We start from the raw sequence: 17502 nt of genomic DNA on the forward strand, positions 1-17502 counted from the left end.
TTGGGTCTGGTTGGGATGGAGTTAACTTTCCCCATAGCAGCCCTCATAGTGCTGTGCTTTGTATTGGTAGCTAGAAAGGTGTTGATAACACACCAGTGTTTTGGCTACTGCACACCACTCCCACAGCATCAAGGCTGTCTCTCCAACATTCCCCTCCCTCACCCCCCAAAGGCCAGTAGGCTGGGGGTGGGCAAGAGCTTGGGAGGGGACACAACTGGGACAGCTGACCCAAACTGACCAAAGGGATATTCCATACCACATGGCATCTGCTCAGCAATAAAAGCTAAGAGAAAGGAGGAGGAAGTGGGGGCATTCGTTATTTGTTATAGCACTAAAATCCACAGTCTCATTATTTTATATCTATCATCTCCTTTATTCACCTAGAATGCTGCTGCAAAGAAAATTACCTAACCAATTTCTTCAACATCTCTGTCTCCTTTGGTGCATTTCTCTGCTGTCTTTTTCCCCTTTCTATAGCATCAAATACAAGTTGCTCCTTTCACCTTCAATGCTGTTCATTAGTTATCCTCATCTTACTTATATCTTATTTCCTGTATGGCAACTCCCACTTTCAAATCAACTCACAATGCCAACTCTCAGTTAACACTTATCAAATTTTCAAACAAGCTGAAAATATTCTTTTCTTATTGCTAGGGAGAAATCCGCCAGAAAGTAATTTGCAAAACTCTCTTTTAAATTCTCTCTTTTAAATTCCATTACTCTCTTAAATTCCATTGGAGTGGCTGCTTTCCCATGATATTTGAAAAAATATCGATAATATTCTACATGAACATGACTGAAAGTTATTAAGCCTGACCAGTCAAACAGTTCAGCATGGGACCAAGTACTGTAGATTTAATTGCAAACCATAAATCCTGCTATACCTTAAGCCTATTCAGATGGCAGGTAATAGCCATTGTTAGCATTTCACATAAAATAACCTTTTAGCATCAAAAGGGCTGACATCTCCTGATGAAAAAACAGAAACAGGAAAAAAAAGAAACTCTTAAAGCAAAAAACACTGAAAATTAGCATCTGCACCACTTGTAGCACAGATGAATTTCACTGGTGTTAAATTTTAATATTTTCCCAAAGGTCCATTAAGTTCCTTCTAAGTAATGGAAAAAAGGCGTTTTGTCTGACTCTACCACCTTCCTCCCACTTAGATGCCCTTCCGCTTTGTCTCAAAAGAGAGAAGTGCTGACAGATCATACAGAAATAAATAAAACTCAGAAGCATTTACAAAATCTGTGGAAGCAGCTACTGCCTATTCATGTAAAATCAAATCTATTTTATATCCACAAGGTGCCATGTATATTGAAAATCAGGAATTTTTCCAAGGAAAAAGGAGAAGAATTTGTGCTAGTTTCAAAAGTTAGCATCTAATAATGTTAAAGATGCAAATAATGTTGCTACATATTTTTAATTTCCAACTATGTAGCAATTTTATTAATCAAAACCAACATTAAATGGCTTTAATTACCCATGAATTATTATACTAGTTGTTCTAAATAGTAAATAAGTTATATAATTAGAATACATAAATATAATTAAATCTTGATTTATGTAGGATAAAACCACAACACCATAAATTCTCTGGATTTGATCCAGCTCCTTCCAAATCCACCAAAATAACTTTATCACTGCATCTGGATTTTATTAATGTGGATTTCAGCAATTACTCAGAAAGCATTTATTTTACCTGCAGTTTTCAGAAAAAAAACCAAACCAACAAAACGTTTAAAACAGCATTATAAATATGGAATTAATTTCTTTAAAATAAATAACATAAAATAAAATTTAGGAACCTAAATGTTGAAGAATCGAATTTAATAATATATAAATGATAAAAAGAGACATTAAATATGTTGAGGATGATATAATCACAAGTGAAATTAAAGCTCAAAGATCCAGTTGGGAAATTAAGTATTGTGAAAGTAACATATTCTTTTCTCTCTGCTAACATCCTTAACGTTAATATGATCCACGTCATAAACTAAAATAGCTATGTAAGTCCCAAAACAAAGTCATTTCTTAGAAGAAAGGAAACTGGTGTATGTTTAATACACAATTGGTTAATCATCATTATCACCTAGAAAAAAAAATAGATAGGAAAGTAGAACTGAACACTTCCAAACTATTCAAAATCCATCAGCTGTGTTTGATTTGTTTTACAGTGTCTACTCAAATGGTGTACTTTTACTTGTATATCGTGGTAAGAACTTTGAAAAAAGAACAGTAACACTACCTTAGTCTGTCTTTAAACATCTTTTTTCATGGCAAGGTATACATATTCACATACATATTTGATATTCTTACTGGTTTTTCACATATAGGGTAAGAATCGATACAGCTGGACATATCCTCCCTTATGGCCAAGAAACTATAAAAGTGGGGATCAGACACCGAGAAGGTTGGCTCCATTCTATTGAACCCTTTGCACTCTCTAGGAAATCAACACAAGGCACAGAATGCCTTGCCATCTTTATTTTTTTTTCTGCTGAAAATGGGACTGCAGAAGAGGTGGTCTGTCCTTGAAGACTGTCCTGGTTTCAGCTGGGAGAGAGTTAATTTTCTTCTTAGTAGCTGGTAGAATGCTGTGTTTTGGATTTAGGATGAGAATAATGTTGATAAGACACTGATGTTTTGGTTCTTGCTGAGTAGAGTTTACACTAGTCAAGGACTTTTTAGCTTCTTGTGCTCTGCCAGGTGCATAAGAAGCTGGGAGGGAGCATAGCTAGGACAGCTGACCCAGACTGGCCAAAGGGCTATTCCATACCATGTGACATCATGCTCAGTATATAAGCTGGGGGAAGAAGAAGGAAGGGGGGGACGTTCGGAGGGATGGCGCTTGTCTTCCCAAGTAACCATTACGCGTGATGGAGCCCTGCTTTCCTGGGGATGGCTGAACACCTGCCTGCCGCTGGGAAGTAGTGAATGAATGCCTTGCCTTGCTTTGCTTTGCTTGTGCGTGCAGCTTTTGCTTTACCTATTAAACTGTCTTCATCTCAACCCATGAGTTTTCTCACTTTTACTCTTCCGATTATCTCCCCCATCCCACCGGGGGGGAGTGAGCGAGCGGCTGTGTGGTGCTTAGTTGCTGGCTGGGGTTAAACCACGACAGTCCTTTTTGGCGCCCAACGTGGGGCCCGAAGGGTTCGAGATAATGACAGATTTAATTGGAATGTGCTAGATGATTGAATTTATAGCTGTTAGTGCTGTTTAGGTATTAATCAGCAGGCTTCTGTACTTGCCATGGGGCTTGCTTGCCTTACTGTATATTATAGTGCTCGTTAGTGGCTGCTTTTTGCTTTTGCTACTTGCTGAACTGCTTATCATCTGACTCCGCTGTGCCTGGGAACATTTTGATAACAACAATGGCCATGCCCTGGGCTGGCAGATGGCCAGGGCATCGCTGCTGTTTCTGCGCTGCTGTACTGGACAGGCTGGAACTCCAGTGTGAACTCGAGTCAAAGGGACTGTGACCTGTGGATGAGTCCATGTGGGAGCAGGACACCCCGAAGCGCCTGTGGATGTGGATAAGCCCATGCCAGAGCAGGTATGTCTCAAAGAGTCTGTGGCCATGGTTATGTCTGTGCCGCAGCAGGTATACTTCTTGAAGGGATTGTGGCCCAAGGATAAGTCTGTGCTGGAGAGGGTACACCTGGAAGCATCTGTGGCTGTGGATAAGTCCGTGCTGCAGCAGGTACACCTTGAAGCATCAGTGGCTGTGCATGAGGTCATGCTGGAGCACCTCAAAGCGTGTGGCCATGGGTAAGGCCATGGTGGAGCAAGTTTACTTCTGAAGAGACTGTGGCTGCGGGTAAGGCCATGGTGGAGCAAGTTTACTTCTGAAGAGACTGTGGCTGCGGGCAAGGCCACACTAGAGCAGGTATATCTCTGAAGGCATTGTGGCCCATGGAGAAGGTCATGTGGGAACAGGTGCACCTCTAAGTGACTGTGGCTGTGGATAAATCCATGCCACAGCAGGTATACCCCTGGAGAGACTGTGGCTCATAGACAAGGCTCCGCTTGGAGCAGGTAAACCCCTAAGGGACTGCAGTCTGTGGATAAGTCCAAGCCGAAGCAGGGGCAAGGGGAGGAGTCCATTGCAGTGTTAAACCCAATGGTCTGGTCCAAAGGGGCCAGGGGTGGAGACTGTAATGGAAATACCTTTAAATTGTTGTAACCCAGGATTTGAGTTGCATGTTATGGGAATTACTATAGCAGGAACCCCTTGTTGCTAGCCAGGCTAGGAGCAAGGGGAGGAGTTCATTGCAATGTTAATCCTGGTCCAAAGGGGCCAGGGGTGGAGATTGTAATGGAAATACCTTTAAATTGTTGTAACCCATGATCTGAGTTGCATGTTATAGGAATTACCATAGCAGGAACCACCTGAACAAATGGAGGAGAAGCCTTACAAGAAGCAGTGCAAGTGCAGCAGTGACCCGACCTGAGCTGGCTTTGGTGCCCAATAACTCCACGCAACACACCACCTCTCCTGTCCTGAGTGATCACCATCACCGATGGAGCCCAAAGTCACGGACTAAATGAACTCAATGGACATTATGTGGACATTTGTGGATGTTTATGGACATTTTACAGACATTTTACAGGAGTGGTCCATAGAATAAGTGGGGTGGTGGTTAATGAGGATGTATTGGATAATGTGGGACCAGAGCATGACGTAAATGGTATGGAATAAGGGGTGGATACTGTCCTGGTTTCAGCTGGGATAGAGTTAATTTTCTTCTTAGTAGCTGGTAGAGCACTGTGTTTTGGATTTAGGATGAGAATAATGTTGATAACACACTGATGTTTTGGTTCTTGCTGAGCAGAGTTTACACTAGTCGAGGACTTTTCAGCTTCTTGTGCTCTGCCAGGTGCATAAGAAGCTGGGAGGGAGCACAGCCAGGGGGGCTGACCCAGACTGGCCAAAGGGCTATTCCATACCATATGACATCATGCTCAGTATATAAGCTGGGGGAAGAAGAAGGAAGGGGGGGATGTTCGGAGGGATGGCGTTTGTCTTCCCAAGTAACCGTTACGCGTGATGGAGCCCTGCTTTCCTGGGGATGGCTGAACACCTGCCTGCCGCTGGGAAGTAGTGAATGAATTCCTTGCTTTGCTTTGCTTGTGCGTGCAGCTTTTGCTTTACCTATTAAACTGTCTTCATCTCAAACCATGAGTTTTCTCACTTTTACTCTTCCGATTCTCTCCCCCATCCCACCGGGGGGGAGTGAGTGAGTGGCTGTGTGGTGCTTAGTTGCTGGCTGGGGTTAAACCACGAGAAAGACTCTGGGCACTTTAAGCTTATTTTGCCAAATGAGAGAATTTGATCCAGGGTGTTTAAAATAAGCACTTGCTAAAGTATCCAGAAGTTTGGAATACCTCCAACTTTTGGGAACATGAAGAGGTTCATCTTGAGAGTCATTACTGATTTTCACTTATGATTTTAATTTAAATTTGTGGGTGTTTATTCCACCTAAAATAATAATAATAACCTCTGTTTTTTTCAAGCTGCACATTAGGGTAAAACTGGAACATCAAAAATCTGGAAGACAAATAAAAATTCAGACTTCAGTACATTTGAGATATAGCAAGAATAGGGGTAAATTGGTATTAGAGTTTGATATGTGTTAGGAAAATCTCATTCCCTAATGTACCAATTAGTCTTTATAGTATGAAATTGTATGAACTTTCTTAAGATATATATTTATATAGTTTACATTGTATACTGCATAGTCATGCTTAAGTAAGCATGACTAAAGGACCCCAACTTATTGCAAGGAGGAGGATGACAGCCCCCACTCTGAAGAAGAAAGGATACCCCTGGACAACAGAGAGAACTCCAGCATCCTAGCCCCTCCAACACCTCTGTGAAACCCTTCCATTATCTGGCATCATAAATAAGTAACTGTAGCAAGACTGACTCCAGGAATACCTAGATCAAGAAAGAAGCAGATGGATGATGACTCCATAGAATTATAGTTGTTTTTCAAAACAATAGTATGTGTGTGTTAAGTAGTGATTGGGCAAATCATGTTGTATCTGAATGCTCGAAAGGTAATCACTGCTGTCACAAAGCAGCATCCCGAAAATGCATTCAGCTTCTTACCTGAATAAAACTATACGGTTGAAAACATTAGGACCGTTGGAACTGTATATTGCATACCTCACTTTTGTTTCTCTTTCTTTTGGTGAGAAGGGCAAACAAGTCATAAAGCTGAATTTGAGCAATGTTAAGGCTCGTATTAAGCCAAAGATCTTTTTAGTACTAACAAAAGAGTTCTTCTCTTAATAAATAAGCTTGTAAAGACAGCAATGCTCTGGGATCTCTCAGCCTTATCACCTTCCTGTTGCAAAGTCTAAGAAGGCAAAGTTTAATGAAATTCAGACTTCAATTAGATTATTACACATAGCTCCTGGAAGGGAAGGCAGAGGCAGAAGCAGGAGCATTTCTCTTTCACTATTTGGTGCATGGTAATAATGCGTAATCTTAAACTAAAGGTGATGTATCTAAAGCAAGAATCAAAGTGATTAAGTTCTGTGAATTGAAATTAATTGACATCTACTTATGTGTAATTTCTCAGCTAATTTCCTACTTATGCACCAGTGAAAAATATTATATGGTTGGAAGGGCAGAAAATGTACGTGTGGGTTTCAGTCTGCTCATTTCTTTAGGTTTCTGTACCAGTTTAATATTTCTTTGTTCTTTCAGTTTTGTTACTGTCAATTCAAACCACATTTTTTTTTGTCTGACCTGTGTTTCAAATTATACTTTAATATTCCTTAACCGTTACTAAGTGTAGGTATACTTTGATAAAAGAAGGGTTCTTTACACAGAGGTAGAATCAAATATTAGAATTCACATTTTGGGCATCAAGGTTTTCTAAAACAATACAAAAATATTTGCCAGATCTGAAAATTTTCTTCTTCTATTCTTCCTGGATCCAGTCATTAATTTTTCAACCACATTTATAGTCATTACAAGTTAAATAGGTCAGAGAAGATTTAATGTGCATTCTGGAAAAGCGTATAGAAAAAGTTTACAATAGAAACTTTGCTGATATAGTTTTGCTTCTGAGTGTGATCTAGGTAAGGATTAGTCAGTTGTTTCCATTCATGTGGATTATGCAATACTGCTGCATTATTTAACAGACATAAGAATATCACAATGAATAATTTAATTATTTGCTGTATACTTCACCCCAAGAAAAAAAGGCACTTTAAGTTACTTCCTTACCTTATTTTCTTTGAGTATGCATCTGTTAATGAAAAAAAAAAAAACAAAAACCACCCTATATATTATTTTTATCATGTATACTAACACTTCTACTACTACGGCATCAATGTTTGCTTGTTATTTCAATGGGACTATCAAGTCACAAACTTTTCTTCTAGCTGTTTATAGAACACTAAATATTGCATCAAAAGTTTTAGCAATCTAATAGGGCTTCCTACTGACCCTATACTACAAGTTATATTATAAAAATTAAAAATATTTTGATTATAGTAGTGTTTCATGCTTCATGAGCTCAAGGAAGTACTTGATCTTTATTTATTATTATAGGATTAGCAGGAACATACAACTGGGGGAAACTGCACAACTGCAAGATAACAATTAGATAGCAGTTCTGTTTAAAAGCATTTGGGGTTACTGTGCATTAGAAGCCGATTATGATTCAACAGTGACATGTGTCATGGTTTAACCCCAACCAGCAACCAAGCACGACACAGCTGCTCGCTCACACTCCTCCCCGGTAGGATGGGGGAGAGAATTGGAAGGGTGAAAGTGAGAAAACTCATGGGTTGAGATAAGAACAGTTTACTAATTGAAATATAACAATAACAATAATAAATTATAATTAAAAGGAAAACAACGAGAGAGAGAGAGAGAAACAAAACCCAGGAAAAACAAGTGATGCAACCGCTCACCACCCGCTGACTGATGCCCAGCCAGTCCCCGAGCAGCTGAAATCAGGACACCATGCTGTTGTAAAAAAGTCAGTCATCAAACTAGGATAAATAAACAGCAGCATAACTTGCAGGACAGTTAAGCTATGCTTCTGTGCTATCCACTCTTAGCATTTCCTTAGCTGAAGGCTTTGATCAGTTTTGGACATGTTATATAATGAAAGGTATGGATCAAAACTGGAAAGAGTGTAGAAGAAAGGAACAAATAGATTAGAACTCTAAGAATATGGAATAAAAAGAAAAAAATGAAAGAAAAGAAGAAAAGACACACAGGTGTAGCTGATTCTGCTATGAGATCTCTTCCAGCTTTATGATTCTAAGACAATAAATAGAAAACAAGATATTTTTGCTATACAGTTTTAAAATGTATATGTAAAAGGTTTGATATGCCTTTCACAGAAAGTAATTTGCAGCTTTTGAAATATTACAGAACTTTTCCAGAAGAAAAATACACTGTAAATATGAAATCCTCCTTAATCCAAGGAACTCTGCCAGTCTTCAGAAGATCAATACTGGAAACTAGCTTATTTGGCTTTTCAAAATGACACGTAGAGTTTCTGGCAGTATGAGGTGGGAGGAAAACTACTTTGCTCAGGAACAATCTCCTGCCATACACCAAAACTATTCTGTTGGCAACCCTATTAAAATCTACATTTCCCAAGTGACCACCTTTCCTGTTACTGGTTTATAGTCAGTAAGCATGAGTGGAAATTTGTTTAGTTCCTAAGGAAAGTAAATGAATCACTGTATAGAATGAAGGAAGCTAGTCAGAAAGTGATCAAAAGATGGTGAGACTTGCCAGACAATTTTAGTGAAGATTTAGTGGTGGGCTTTGTTTGCTCAAATCAATTTCTCTCTCTCTAATCCAATATTTTTGTTTCTTAGTGTCCTCAGAGTGTTGTTATTTATTAAAATTATCAGTTTCTTTTGTATTTTTGTAAGTCACACTATTTCCAAACAGAAATTCAGGTGACCACCTCAGTATTTTTTTTATGGTATTCGGTATTTACTCCTTGTTAACTGATGAAAATAAAACGGATCATTAGTGAAATTTCTGTAATGTTAAATATCACAGAGGCATTTTTCTCCTCACATATGGGAAAGCCTATAAACAATGTAGATGTATCAAAACACCTATCTTAAGTGTAAGCTGTTTTTACTCTCACAGCCAAGCACAGATTATGCCTAAAAATTCCTAGAACATTGGTACATAAAGAAATGTGAGTTGCTGATAATCTAAGGTTTATAAGTGGACAGAGGGAAATGAAATGAACATCAGTTCCTGAAGCATGTGTATATATGTACCAGTCCTTTATATCATTATCCTATCATTAAGTGGGATGTTACTACTATTTTATTTAATGATATCTCAAGTGTCTGAAAGAGAGAGAGAGCACACAAGTGCATCTGCAAATAAGCATCTTGGTCTTAAATCTGTGATATTTTTTATTTGATATTATAACAATGAGTAGAACAGTTCTGCAGAATATTTATCCTCCTTCCATTTGCTACCATACTTTACTAGTAGCACCTCTATTCGCTTCTATAAACAGTCCTTTCGCTGTTTCTTGAGAACCCAATTGTTGCCTTGAAATACTTAGTGTTATTTCATTTTCTAAGTGAAGAGAAATAAAAAACGAAAAAGAAACAAAAGAAAAAAAAGAAAAAAAAGAAAAAAGGAGTTGATGAGTTTAATCTAAAACTATGAGTTTAGAGCTAATAATTGAAAACAATAATGAATGTGTCCAAAACTTGAAAGGTAATTTTAGTAGCATCTGCTCTCACTCTCACCACTTTTTATGGCCAGCTCCTGTAAACAAGTGAACATGACCACATCCCAAAACATAGGTGTGATAACCTATGGTCATAACTGAATGATGTCCACCCAGTGATTTCTTAGTTTCAAAATTTGACAGGAAATTTTCATCTCTCTTATAACACATCTCATACTGGTTAAGCTTGCAAAGGAAAGTTGACATTCCACATGTCTGCACATACCAACTTTCTTTCAAATCATTCTATCAGGTGACATTGAGTGGGGCTTGTCTAACACCCTTTCTTCATGAAACTCTTGCCTTCCACTAGCAAAAAATTCAGTCTTGGAACTTGTCCATCAAGACTATTTATCAGTCAAATGGTTCTGCCTTGCTTTTGGACCTATACATTCCCAGCTTCCTCTCATGTTTACAGTTTTAACACATCAACATAATCTCACAGGTTTTCCAGTCATCTGCTAGCTCCAAAATCTTCTCTAATGGAGGAGCACTGTGTAGCTAAAATAATTTAATTCCATTTAAGATAACTTTTATAAGAAATTCAAAGTGGTTCTTTTAGTGTTTTATGCAAAGTTCCCATCTAAATTACCCCTCAGCTATGCACTTTGTGTCCCAAAGAGAGATGTTTAGAACATTAGCTGAGTGCCACAGAGCTGACACCATGACTCTGTGTGTCCCTTTATGTAACCACTTCTTGGACAGATATCTCTACTAATAAATAATGTTGCTATATTAAAGCCTATTTTAAAAATACTAAAAGAAAAACTGCATTATATAGCTCCCATTGAGAAATACATTAAACATTAATAATTAAACATTAATAAATATTAAACATTAATAATTTAAGGTAGAACTTTACATGGCTATGTCTTTAATGAAAAGGGTTTAAGTCCTGATTAATCTCCATTTGATTATGATGGGCTTGTCCTGCTAAATTACCAGGTTTCTATACTCACTAAATTAGGAAATTGGCACCATTCATTTGCAGCAACATTCAGATTCAAAGAAATATATTTGAATATGTCAATTTTAAAAGCTAATATTTTAACAAATTCCAACAGCATGAAAATTAACACTATTTGTATTGTTCAGGTCACATAACTCTAACAATCCAAAGATGTAAGCCTTTTGAAACAAACATGAAAATAAGGCCCTTATAGTCACTTATTTAGAACATTTGAAAATATGAGTTTCTTATTTAATTTATCTTTATTGACAATTCATAAAGAACATTAATCCAACAATGTTTACTAAGTTGTAAAAATTATTAGTTTCTTTGAGGGAGGATTAGCATATGCCAATTATTGTAACATCTTGGGTGCCAGTACCACTTAGTAGTAAACAAAGCAATAAAATGCTGCCAGACAAGTAAACAACAAAATTCTTAATTAGAGATTGCTACTAAATTCTGAGAGCTGTTTTGATTGGCCTGTAAGTTGGAAAACACCCATCTTCCTTTTCCTTAGGAAATAGATCAAGAGCAGCTTTTCAAACCAAACAGGAGAACAGGATGGGTTTTAGAATGGAAGGAAGGGTGCATTTTATTGGAGCACACAACAGACTTTTGCCAAGATTTGCAAAGGTACCATTATTTTTTCCAGGTGCTCTATTTGTAGCTACAGAAACCAAGGGCTTATCTAGCTAAATGACTATAGCGTTATACAGTATCCCAGGCTTCAGAAAATCAAGAAACTAATACATAAAACTCCTTTCTTCTCCTAATAGAGAATAAAGCCTCTGGGCCACTAAAATATTACACTGCATTCAATCTTGGATGTTATTTTGGTTTCTTGACCCTTTATTGAGTGGTATAAGGACAAGATTGACACTTCAAGGAAAAAATTGATACTTTGGAGATCTCCACATGTAAGCAATGCAGTGGTGGATACTACCTGGTTGACCTAGTCCCATACAAGGAATGGAAAGGGAGAGGAAATAGTTTTTCTTGACAGCAATAAATTTTAATGGCCATTTATCAAAGTACAGTTTTAAAATAGACAGCATTAGGGAACAAGCACCAGGATTACTGGATTGCAAAGGCTAACATTGCCTCACCTTTGTGCAGTTGCTTATGTATAAATACAGATGAAAAGTTGGTTTAATGAAGAAACCTAGACCTGTAAATCACTTGAGATAAAATTTACAGGAGATCTATTGTAAAAAAAATTATGGTCTGGGAAACCTGATAGAAAAGAAGTCTAAGGTCTAAGAAAGTAGGATGTATATTAAGGATACAGCATCTTGGGAAATTCCATGACTAGTGGAATTAGGACCTATGGTATTTCTTCTCTTTTTTTTTTTCCTGTCTGAAATTTCAGTAGTGAAAAATAGAACATAGCAAGACGATATGGCAAGATGATTTAATTGACATATGAATAATGCCCTTTAAAAATGCTAAGTTTTTTTTAAAACAACTAAAAATTAGAGGTACCTGAAATTTTTGAAGATAATCAGAATATCAGCTCCATTTATTACACTGAATGTTTTTGCACTATTAACTCGAAAATTGAGTTGAAGTATTTATTCCCCAATTCCACTAGTACTATTTATGATTACATAATACCTTTTATTCTATGATCTAAGAAATCACTTTAACACAAATCTATAATGACTCTATTTCTGTTTATATTTTACACATGAAAAAACAGCGCCACAGAGAGATTAATTGACTTGCCCAAGACCACACAGTAAACAAATGGCAAAAAAAGATCTCGGATAGTCCCAGCTATCTTCTCAACTCCTCTGGCTTTTGTATAGCTCTTGTGTATATGAATTCAAAGCACTTACCTTCTGGTTTGAAAATATAGGAATAATCTTGACTTTTAAGAAAAAGGCATCAGTCAATGATTCAGATACACTGTTCTATGTAATGAAATGCTATTGTATTCCTTGAAAGAAATACAGTGCTGTACTAAAGTTGTCTACAAAGTTACAGTGATTATTATATGGAGCCAGAGGAAGCATTAAAATAGTTATAAACAATATTTCATTTTCCAAAGTACAAGCACATTGTGTTTTTCAACTAATTCAGTTTAGAATTTTTGCTGGTTGATTTTGCCTTTTAAATGTTAACTCTCTTCAGTTTGGGTAATAAAGATGTACTAGTCTGTTCTAACTCTAACATATGCAATTCCTTCTCATTTATTTTGAAAAATGTAACTGTTACATATTTTTAAGTTTCCTACAAAACTTAAAATAGAAGAAACTTCAAAGTTGTATATTTGGCTTCTTAAATGTTCCTTTATGGTTTTCCTTGAGGTTTTAAGAATTAGGATATCTTCAGAGCAAAACAAAACAAATTCTAGAAAAATAATTCTATAGATATAAATTTTGCATATTTGAGCCAATAATGTTTAATACTATCCCTAATACATGATGTGTTTTCTGTACAGTTCTATACACAATTTTTCCCACTCTCTCATATTCAGAGTAATTTGGGGTTTTCTGAAAGACAAGTTTATCACCCTAGACCATAATAAATCCATGGGAATCCATTAAGAAATGTTCTTCTGACAAATAGGTTAAATAAGAGAGAAATATTAGAAGTCTTAAAATGAAAAAGGAACTGAAGTACTTCAAAAAAGGACTAGTGTCTTATTCAGAAGTATTGGGATTTTTGAAAGTTACTTGTTTTACAAGAATACTAAGAAGATATTTTGCTTTGCTTTCCATGAAAAAAGCAGTTGACCCAGAACTTGAAATGAAAGTCCTGGAAAGACCAGGCTTTTCTGATATTTCTTGAATATATTTATAAAGCAATTTGTTACAGTTCACTTTGTGTTTGCATATTATAGCTGTTTGTTTCATTCAAAATGTTTAACTGTGAGAATTTATTTTTGCTAAGAAAGTCATGGAACTGTCAATTTTACTGAGCTTCTTTATTCTGCTTTGCTTTAGTACTTCTAAAAAGGAGGCACATCTGAAGCATTTTTACCAATCCCATAAAATGAAAATAAAAACCACTGACACCCCCCCTGAATTTTAAAGCAGTATGTCTTGTCAAAACAACATGGTGGCATTTATAAAAAGAATGGAAGATTAAAAAAAGCAAAATACTGTTCACAGAGAATTTTAAATTCCTATTTAATAGGCATCATAAGAATTTTAATTTAAAATTTTAAAATGTCCCCAAAATCCTAACAATAAATAATGTGTTCTTTCCCTTCCCACCTTGACTTGTCATCCCCTCAATAACTAATCACTCATGGAAAAATGCTGAATATACTCAAACCAACCATTCCGATTTACAAAAATTAAACTTCTTTGCATTCAGAAAAGAGAAATGCATTCAGTCTTAAAGATTGAAAACCATAGACGCCTAGTGTTTTTTCTATAAAAAAAAACCAGGAGTGCATTGAAAAGAGCATTAAATTGAACATTTGTTCATTTTTGAAGCATATGATTTGTTCTTTCAAATCTTACATAGTGAAAAAATTATCATCATTAACTTTGGACAAGCATGAGTTCACACAAGTGATACAAAGGTGTAGCAACAGAATAGCTGCATGAAAACCAAATATATTAAAAGACAGATTTTAAAGATTACTGATGTGAAAGTCTAATTCTAATTTAGAAATGCTGAACCTCTTTTTATTTCTCAATTATATATGGAAATGAAGCCAACATTAGGTAGAAATAGAGCAAACACTGCCAGAGAATGTTCAGGTATGTTTTGCTCAGATTTATGGCCAAGGCTCCATAATAAAGAATACAGTGTGTACCACAGAAACACACAAAGCAATCTTTATTCAGAAAGGATTCTATTATTTATTCATCGAGCATATCATGCTATAAAAATCTGATTATCCAGGAAATCAAAAATCTAGAGAGTACCTGAGTATTAAGTATTATCCCTCTGCCCACCATTCTCAGCATAAATCCTTTATTCACAATGTCCGCTTAATATTCAAATACAAGCGTGGGGCTTTCCACTAAAAGGAAGTGGTTCCAGCTACTAAAAATGAAGACCGAATAATAAATTGATCGATCAAATACAATATCCTACTGATTTTGACAGAGAATTTGATTTTAAAACAGATGCCTGTGATAGTCATCAAGGGCAAAATAGGCATTGGTGAGCTATACACTGCAAAATAAATCTACAGCTCATTTAACAGGGAACAATAGACTAGTAAATGACGGACTCCTCCCTCTGGCTAAGAAACCAATAGCCTATTTTCTCATCTTAGCCCATTCAAACTATCAGGACCCTAACCCTGGATTTGCCAGACTGTCTCCCACCTCCCAGAGCTCTTATTATTTTAACTTCGTGCCCCGCTCCCCGCAGCTTCCCACCCCGGGCTCCCCAGCACGGCAGCCCAGAGCATCGCTCCCGCTGTCGGAGCCCCCGGCCGCCCGCCCACCCTCGCCGCCCGCTCCCACCTCCCTTTTGGAGCCTCCGCAGACGCACGGCGTCCCTTCTCCTTCCCGCCGCGGGGAGCGGGGTCGGTCGGACGGAGGGGCCCGCTGTGCCCACACCTCAGCGGCCCCCGCTGGCTCCCCTCCCCGCGGCCGGGAGCAGCCATGGCGGGCGGGAGAGCGACACCCCGCCGCCGCGCCCCCCCCCCACGCGACCGGAGCTGTGAGCCAAGCCCTCTCCTACCGTCTGAGTCCCTGTAAAGAGGAGGGCCAGGACATCCGCGATTTCTTCAAACCGGGACGGTGGCCAGTCTCGACGGCGTAGGAGGCGCGGTCCATGGCTCGGCAGTAGAGGTATCGCTCCGTGTCTGAGTAGCCGCGGTGCCTGACGCGAGCCCCGGCCAGGCAGCGGCCCCGCGAGGCGGGCGGCGGTGGCGGACCGAGGGCCTGCTGGTGCTGGAGGAACTGGTGCTGCCGCAGCTGCGACGGGTAGTGCTGTTCGTGCCGCCAAAGATGCTTGGGGGCTTTGAGACTCCCGCTGCCGTCGGCGCCGTCGCTGCTGCCGGGCAGCGCGGACAAGCCGCTGCCGCCGCCGCGCTCTGCCTCCATGCTGACGGCGGCCGGGCCGGCGGGCCGGGGCGGTGGCGGGGCGGCGGCGGGCGCCTTCCTCCGGGCAGCGGAGGGGAAACTGTGCTGAAAAGTTGGACAGCTCCTGCCGCACAGCCCCTCGCCCGAGTGCGGGAGAGGCTGGGGCCGCCGCGCCGCCGAGTCCTCCCGGCCACTCGGGAAGGGAGGCGGGGAAGAGGGGGAGGAAAGAGAGGGAGAGGGGGCTGGCTTGCCTGTTGGAAATATTTAACGCCGGGCTGGAGCCAGCGCGGAGGAGAGCGGAGCCGGCAGCAGGCTGCGATCAGCGTGGAGAGCGCGCCCGGGGTGTGCAGGAGGCGGGGGAGGGCATGGCGGAGAGCCCAGCCCAGCCCAGCCCAGCCCAGGGGAGGACTGGGACTAGGAGTGAGCGCGGAGGGTCTCTCCCTGCCGCTTCTCCAGCCTGCCTCCTCCCCGGGCTCCCCGGGCTCCCTTCTCCCTTCCTGACGCCTAGGGAGCCAGCGGCACTACACCGGTGTTTCGCTGCTGGTCGGACATGACACCCTCCCAGAAGGACTCGCCCTGCAAAGCGACGGCAGGTGGCAAAGTTGCTCACACTCCAATTCACCGAGAACTTTACGGTGGGTTAAAAATGGGTTCTTACTCCCTAAACTCCTCCTCCCACCACCCCTTATTCCCTAGATCATACTTTCAATCTTTGCAGTATCAGGTTCAGAAATCGTCTGTTTCCCAACTTGAAATCTTCTGGTCTGCCATCTTCCCCGATGAGTAAGCTCTCTCCCCCCCACCCCCCACCCCCACCCCGAGAGTAAGACTTGCTGTAAATCAATGCAAGGAAGGTTTAATTATAGAGATGCTGAGCCTGCTGCTACAGAGAAGCTTTTACATTATAAACCACAAGTTTCAGGAGTTTGTAACTGCTGCAGAAAAATCATTTAAAGTTAAAATTTACAGAGCAGGAACTTCATCCTAAAAAGCATTTTTAAAATTAGTTTTACATTTCAAATTCTTTTGTGCTCATGTACAATCAATAATCCAGAACCAAAGGAAGTTTTTGCTTGAATTTTTTTTTTTAAAGTAGAATTTACATTTGTCCTGTGCGGTAATATTCTAAAAATCTAACACTTCTTATTCATGACAAAATTATAATCGCTACACTCCTGACAAAATATGAAAAAGACACATGCAGGTGTTCATTTGAAAACTATTAATATGTATTTGTCTGGTCCTTCTATTCTGTTTGCCAGAATATCAGTATCAAACAAGAATGTGTTGCAAAAATCTCTCTCCTACAGTATCTTTACAAAAACATACATTTTCTTCCAATCAGTGTTAATCTACTCATTAGTTCTGGTTAGCTTCATGCACAACTTCTATTTTCCCAATCACAAAATTGGTCTTGCCATCCTTTTTCCCTTTCCATCACAGATTTGCGATCATTTTAAACCTCATAAATTTATTTCTTAATTTCTTATTAAGGGAAATGTACACCTATGTCAACCCTTTCACATGTTGATGCATTTTTTCCATTCTCCATCTTAAAAGTCAGTCTTCCTTCCCAGACATACAGCGCTCCTAAAATCAAGATTCACCCTCTAAGCATGTACATCCAAGCTTCTGTTGGGCAAAACTCCTAGTCTGTGTTTTTCCAAGCCAACAGTACTTTCCTAGATAATCTTGCTAATCATCCATCATCCCTTCATTTTTTCTTTCCTTCCCTAATAACTTTTGGTCTCACCAACCAATTTCAGACAAGATAATAAGTTGCGATAAATATTGTAAATACTGG

At 39.2% G+C, this 17502-nt stretch overlaps 1 protein-coding gene across 1 annotated transcript in view; it reads right to left on the reverse strand.

The window, feature by feature from the left end:
* Window positions 1–15719, reverse strand: part of LOC309601869 (3',5'-cyclic-AMP phosphodiesterase 4D-like) — a gene marked incomplete at both ends in the record, with an annotated part of 480588 nt that extends 464869 nt beyond the window's left edge. The window contains one exon of the mRNA XM_082335086.1: window positions 15355–15719. Coding sequence (XP_082191212.1) covers window positions 15355–15719 — 365 coding nt within the window. The remainder of the gene's footprint in view (window positions 1–15354) is intronic.
* Between the last annotated feature and the right edge of the window lie 1783 nt (window positions 15720–17502).

This window comes from Platalea leucorodia (genome assembly GCF_965183815.1).
Source record: "Platalea leucorodia genome assembly, chromosome: W".
Classification (NCBI taxonomy): domain Eukaryota; kingdom Metazoa; phylum Chordata; class Aves; order Pelecaniformes; family Threskiornithidae; genus Platalea; species Platalea leucorodia.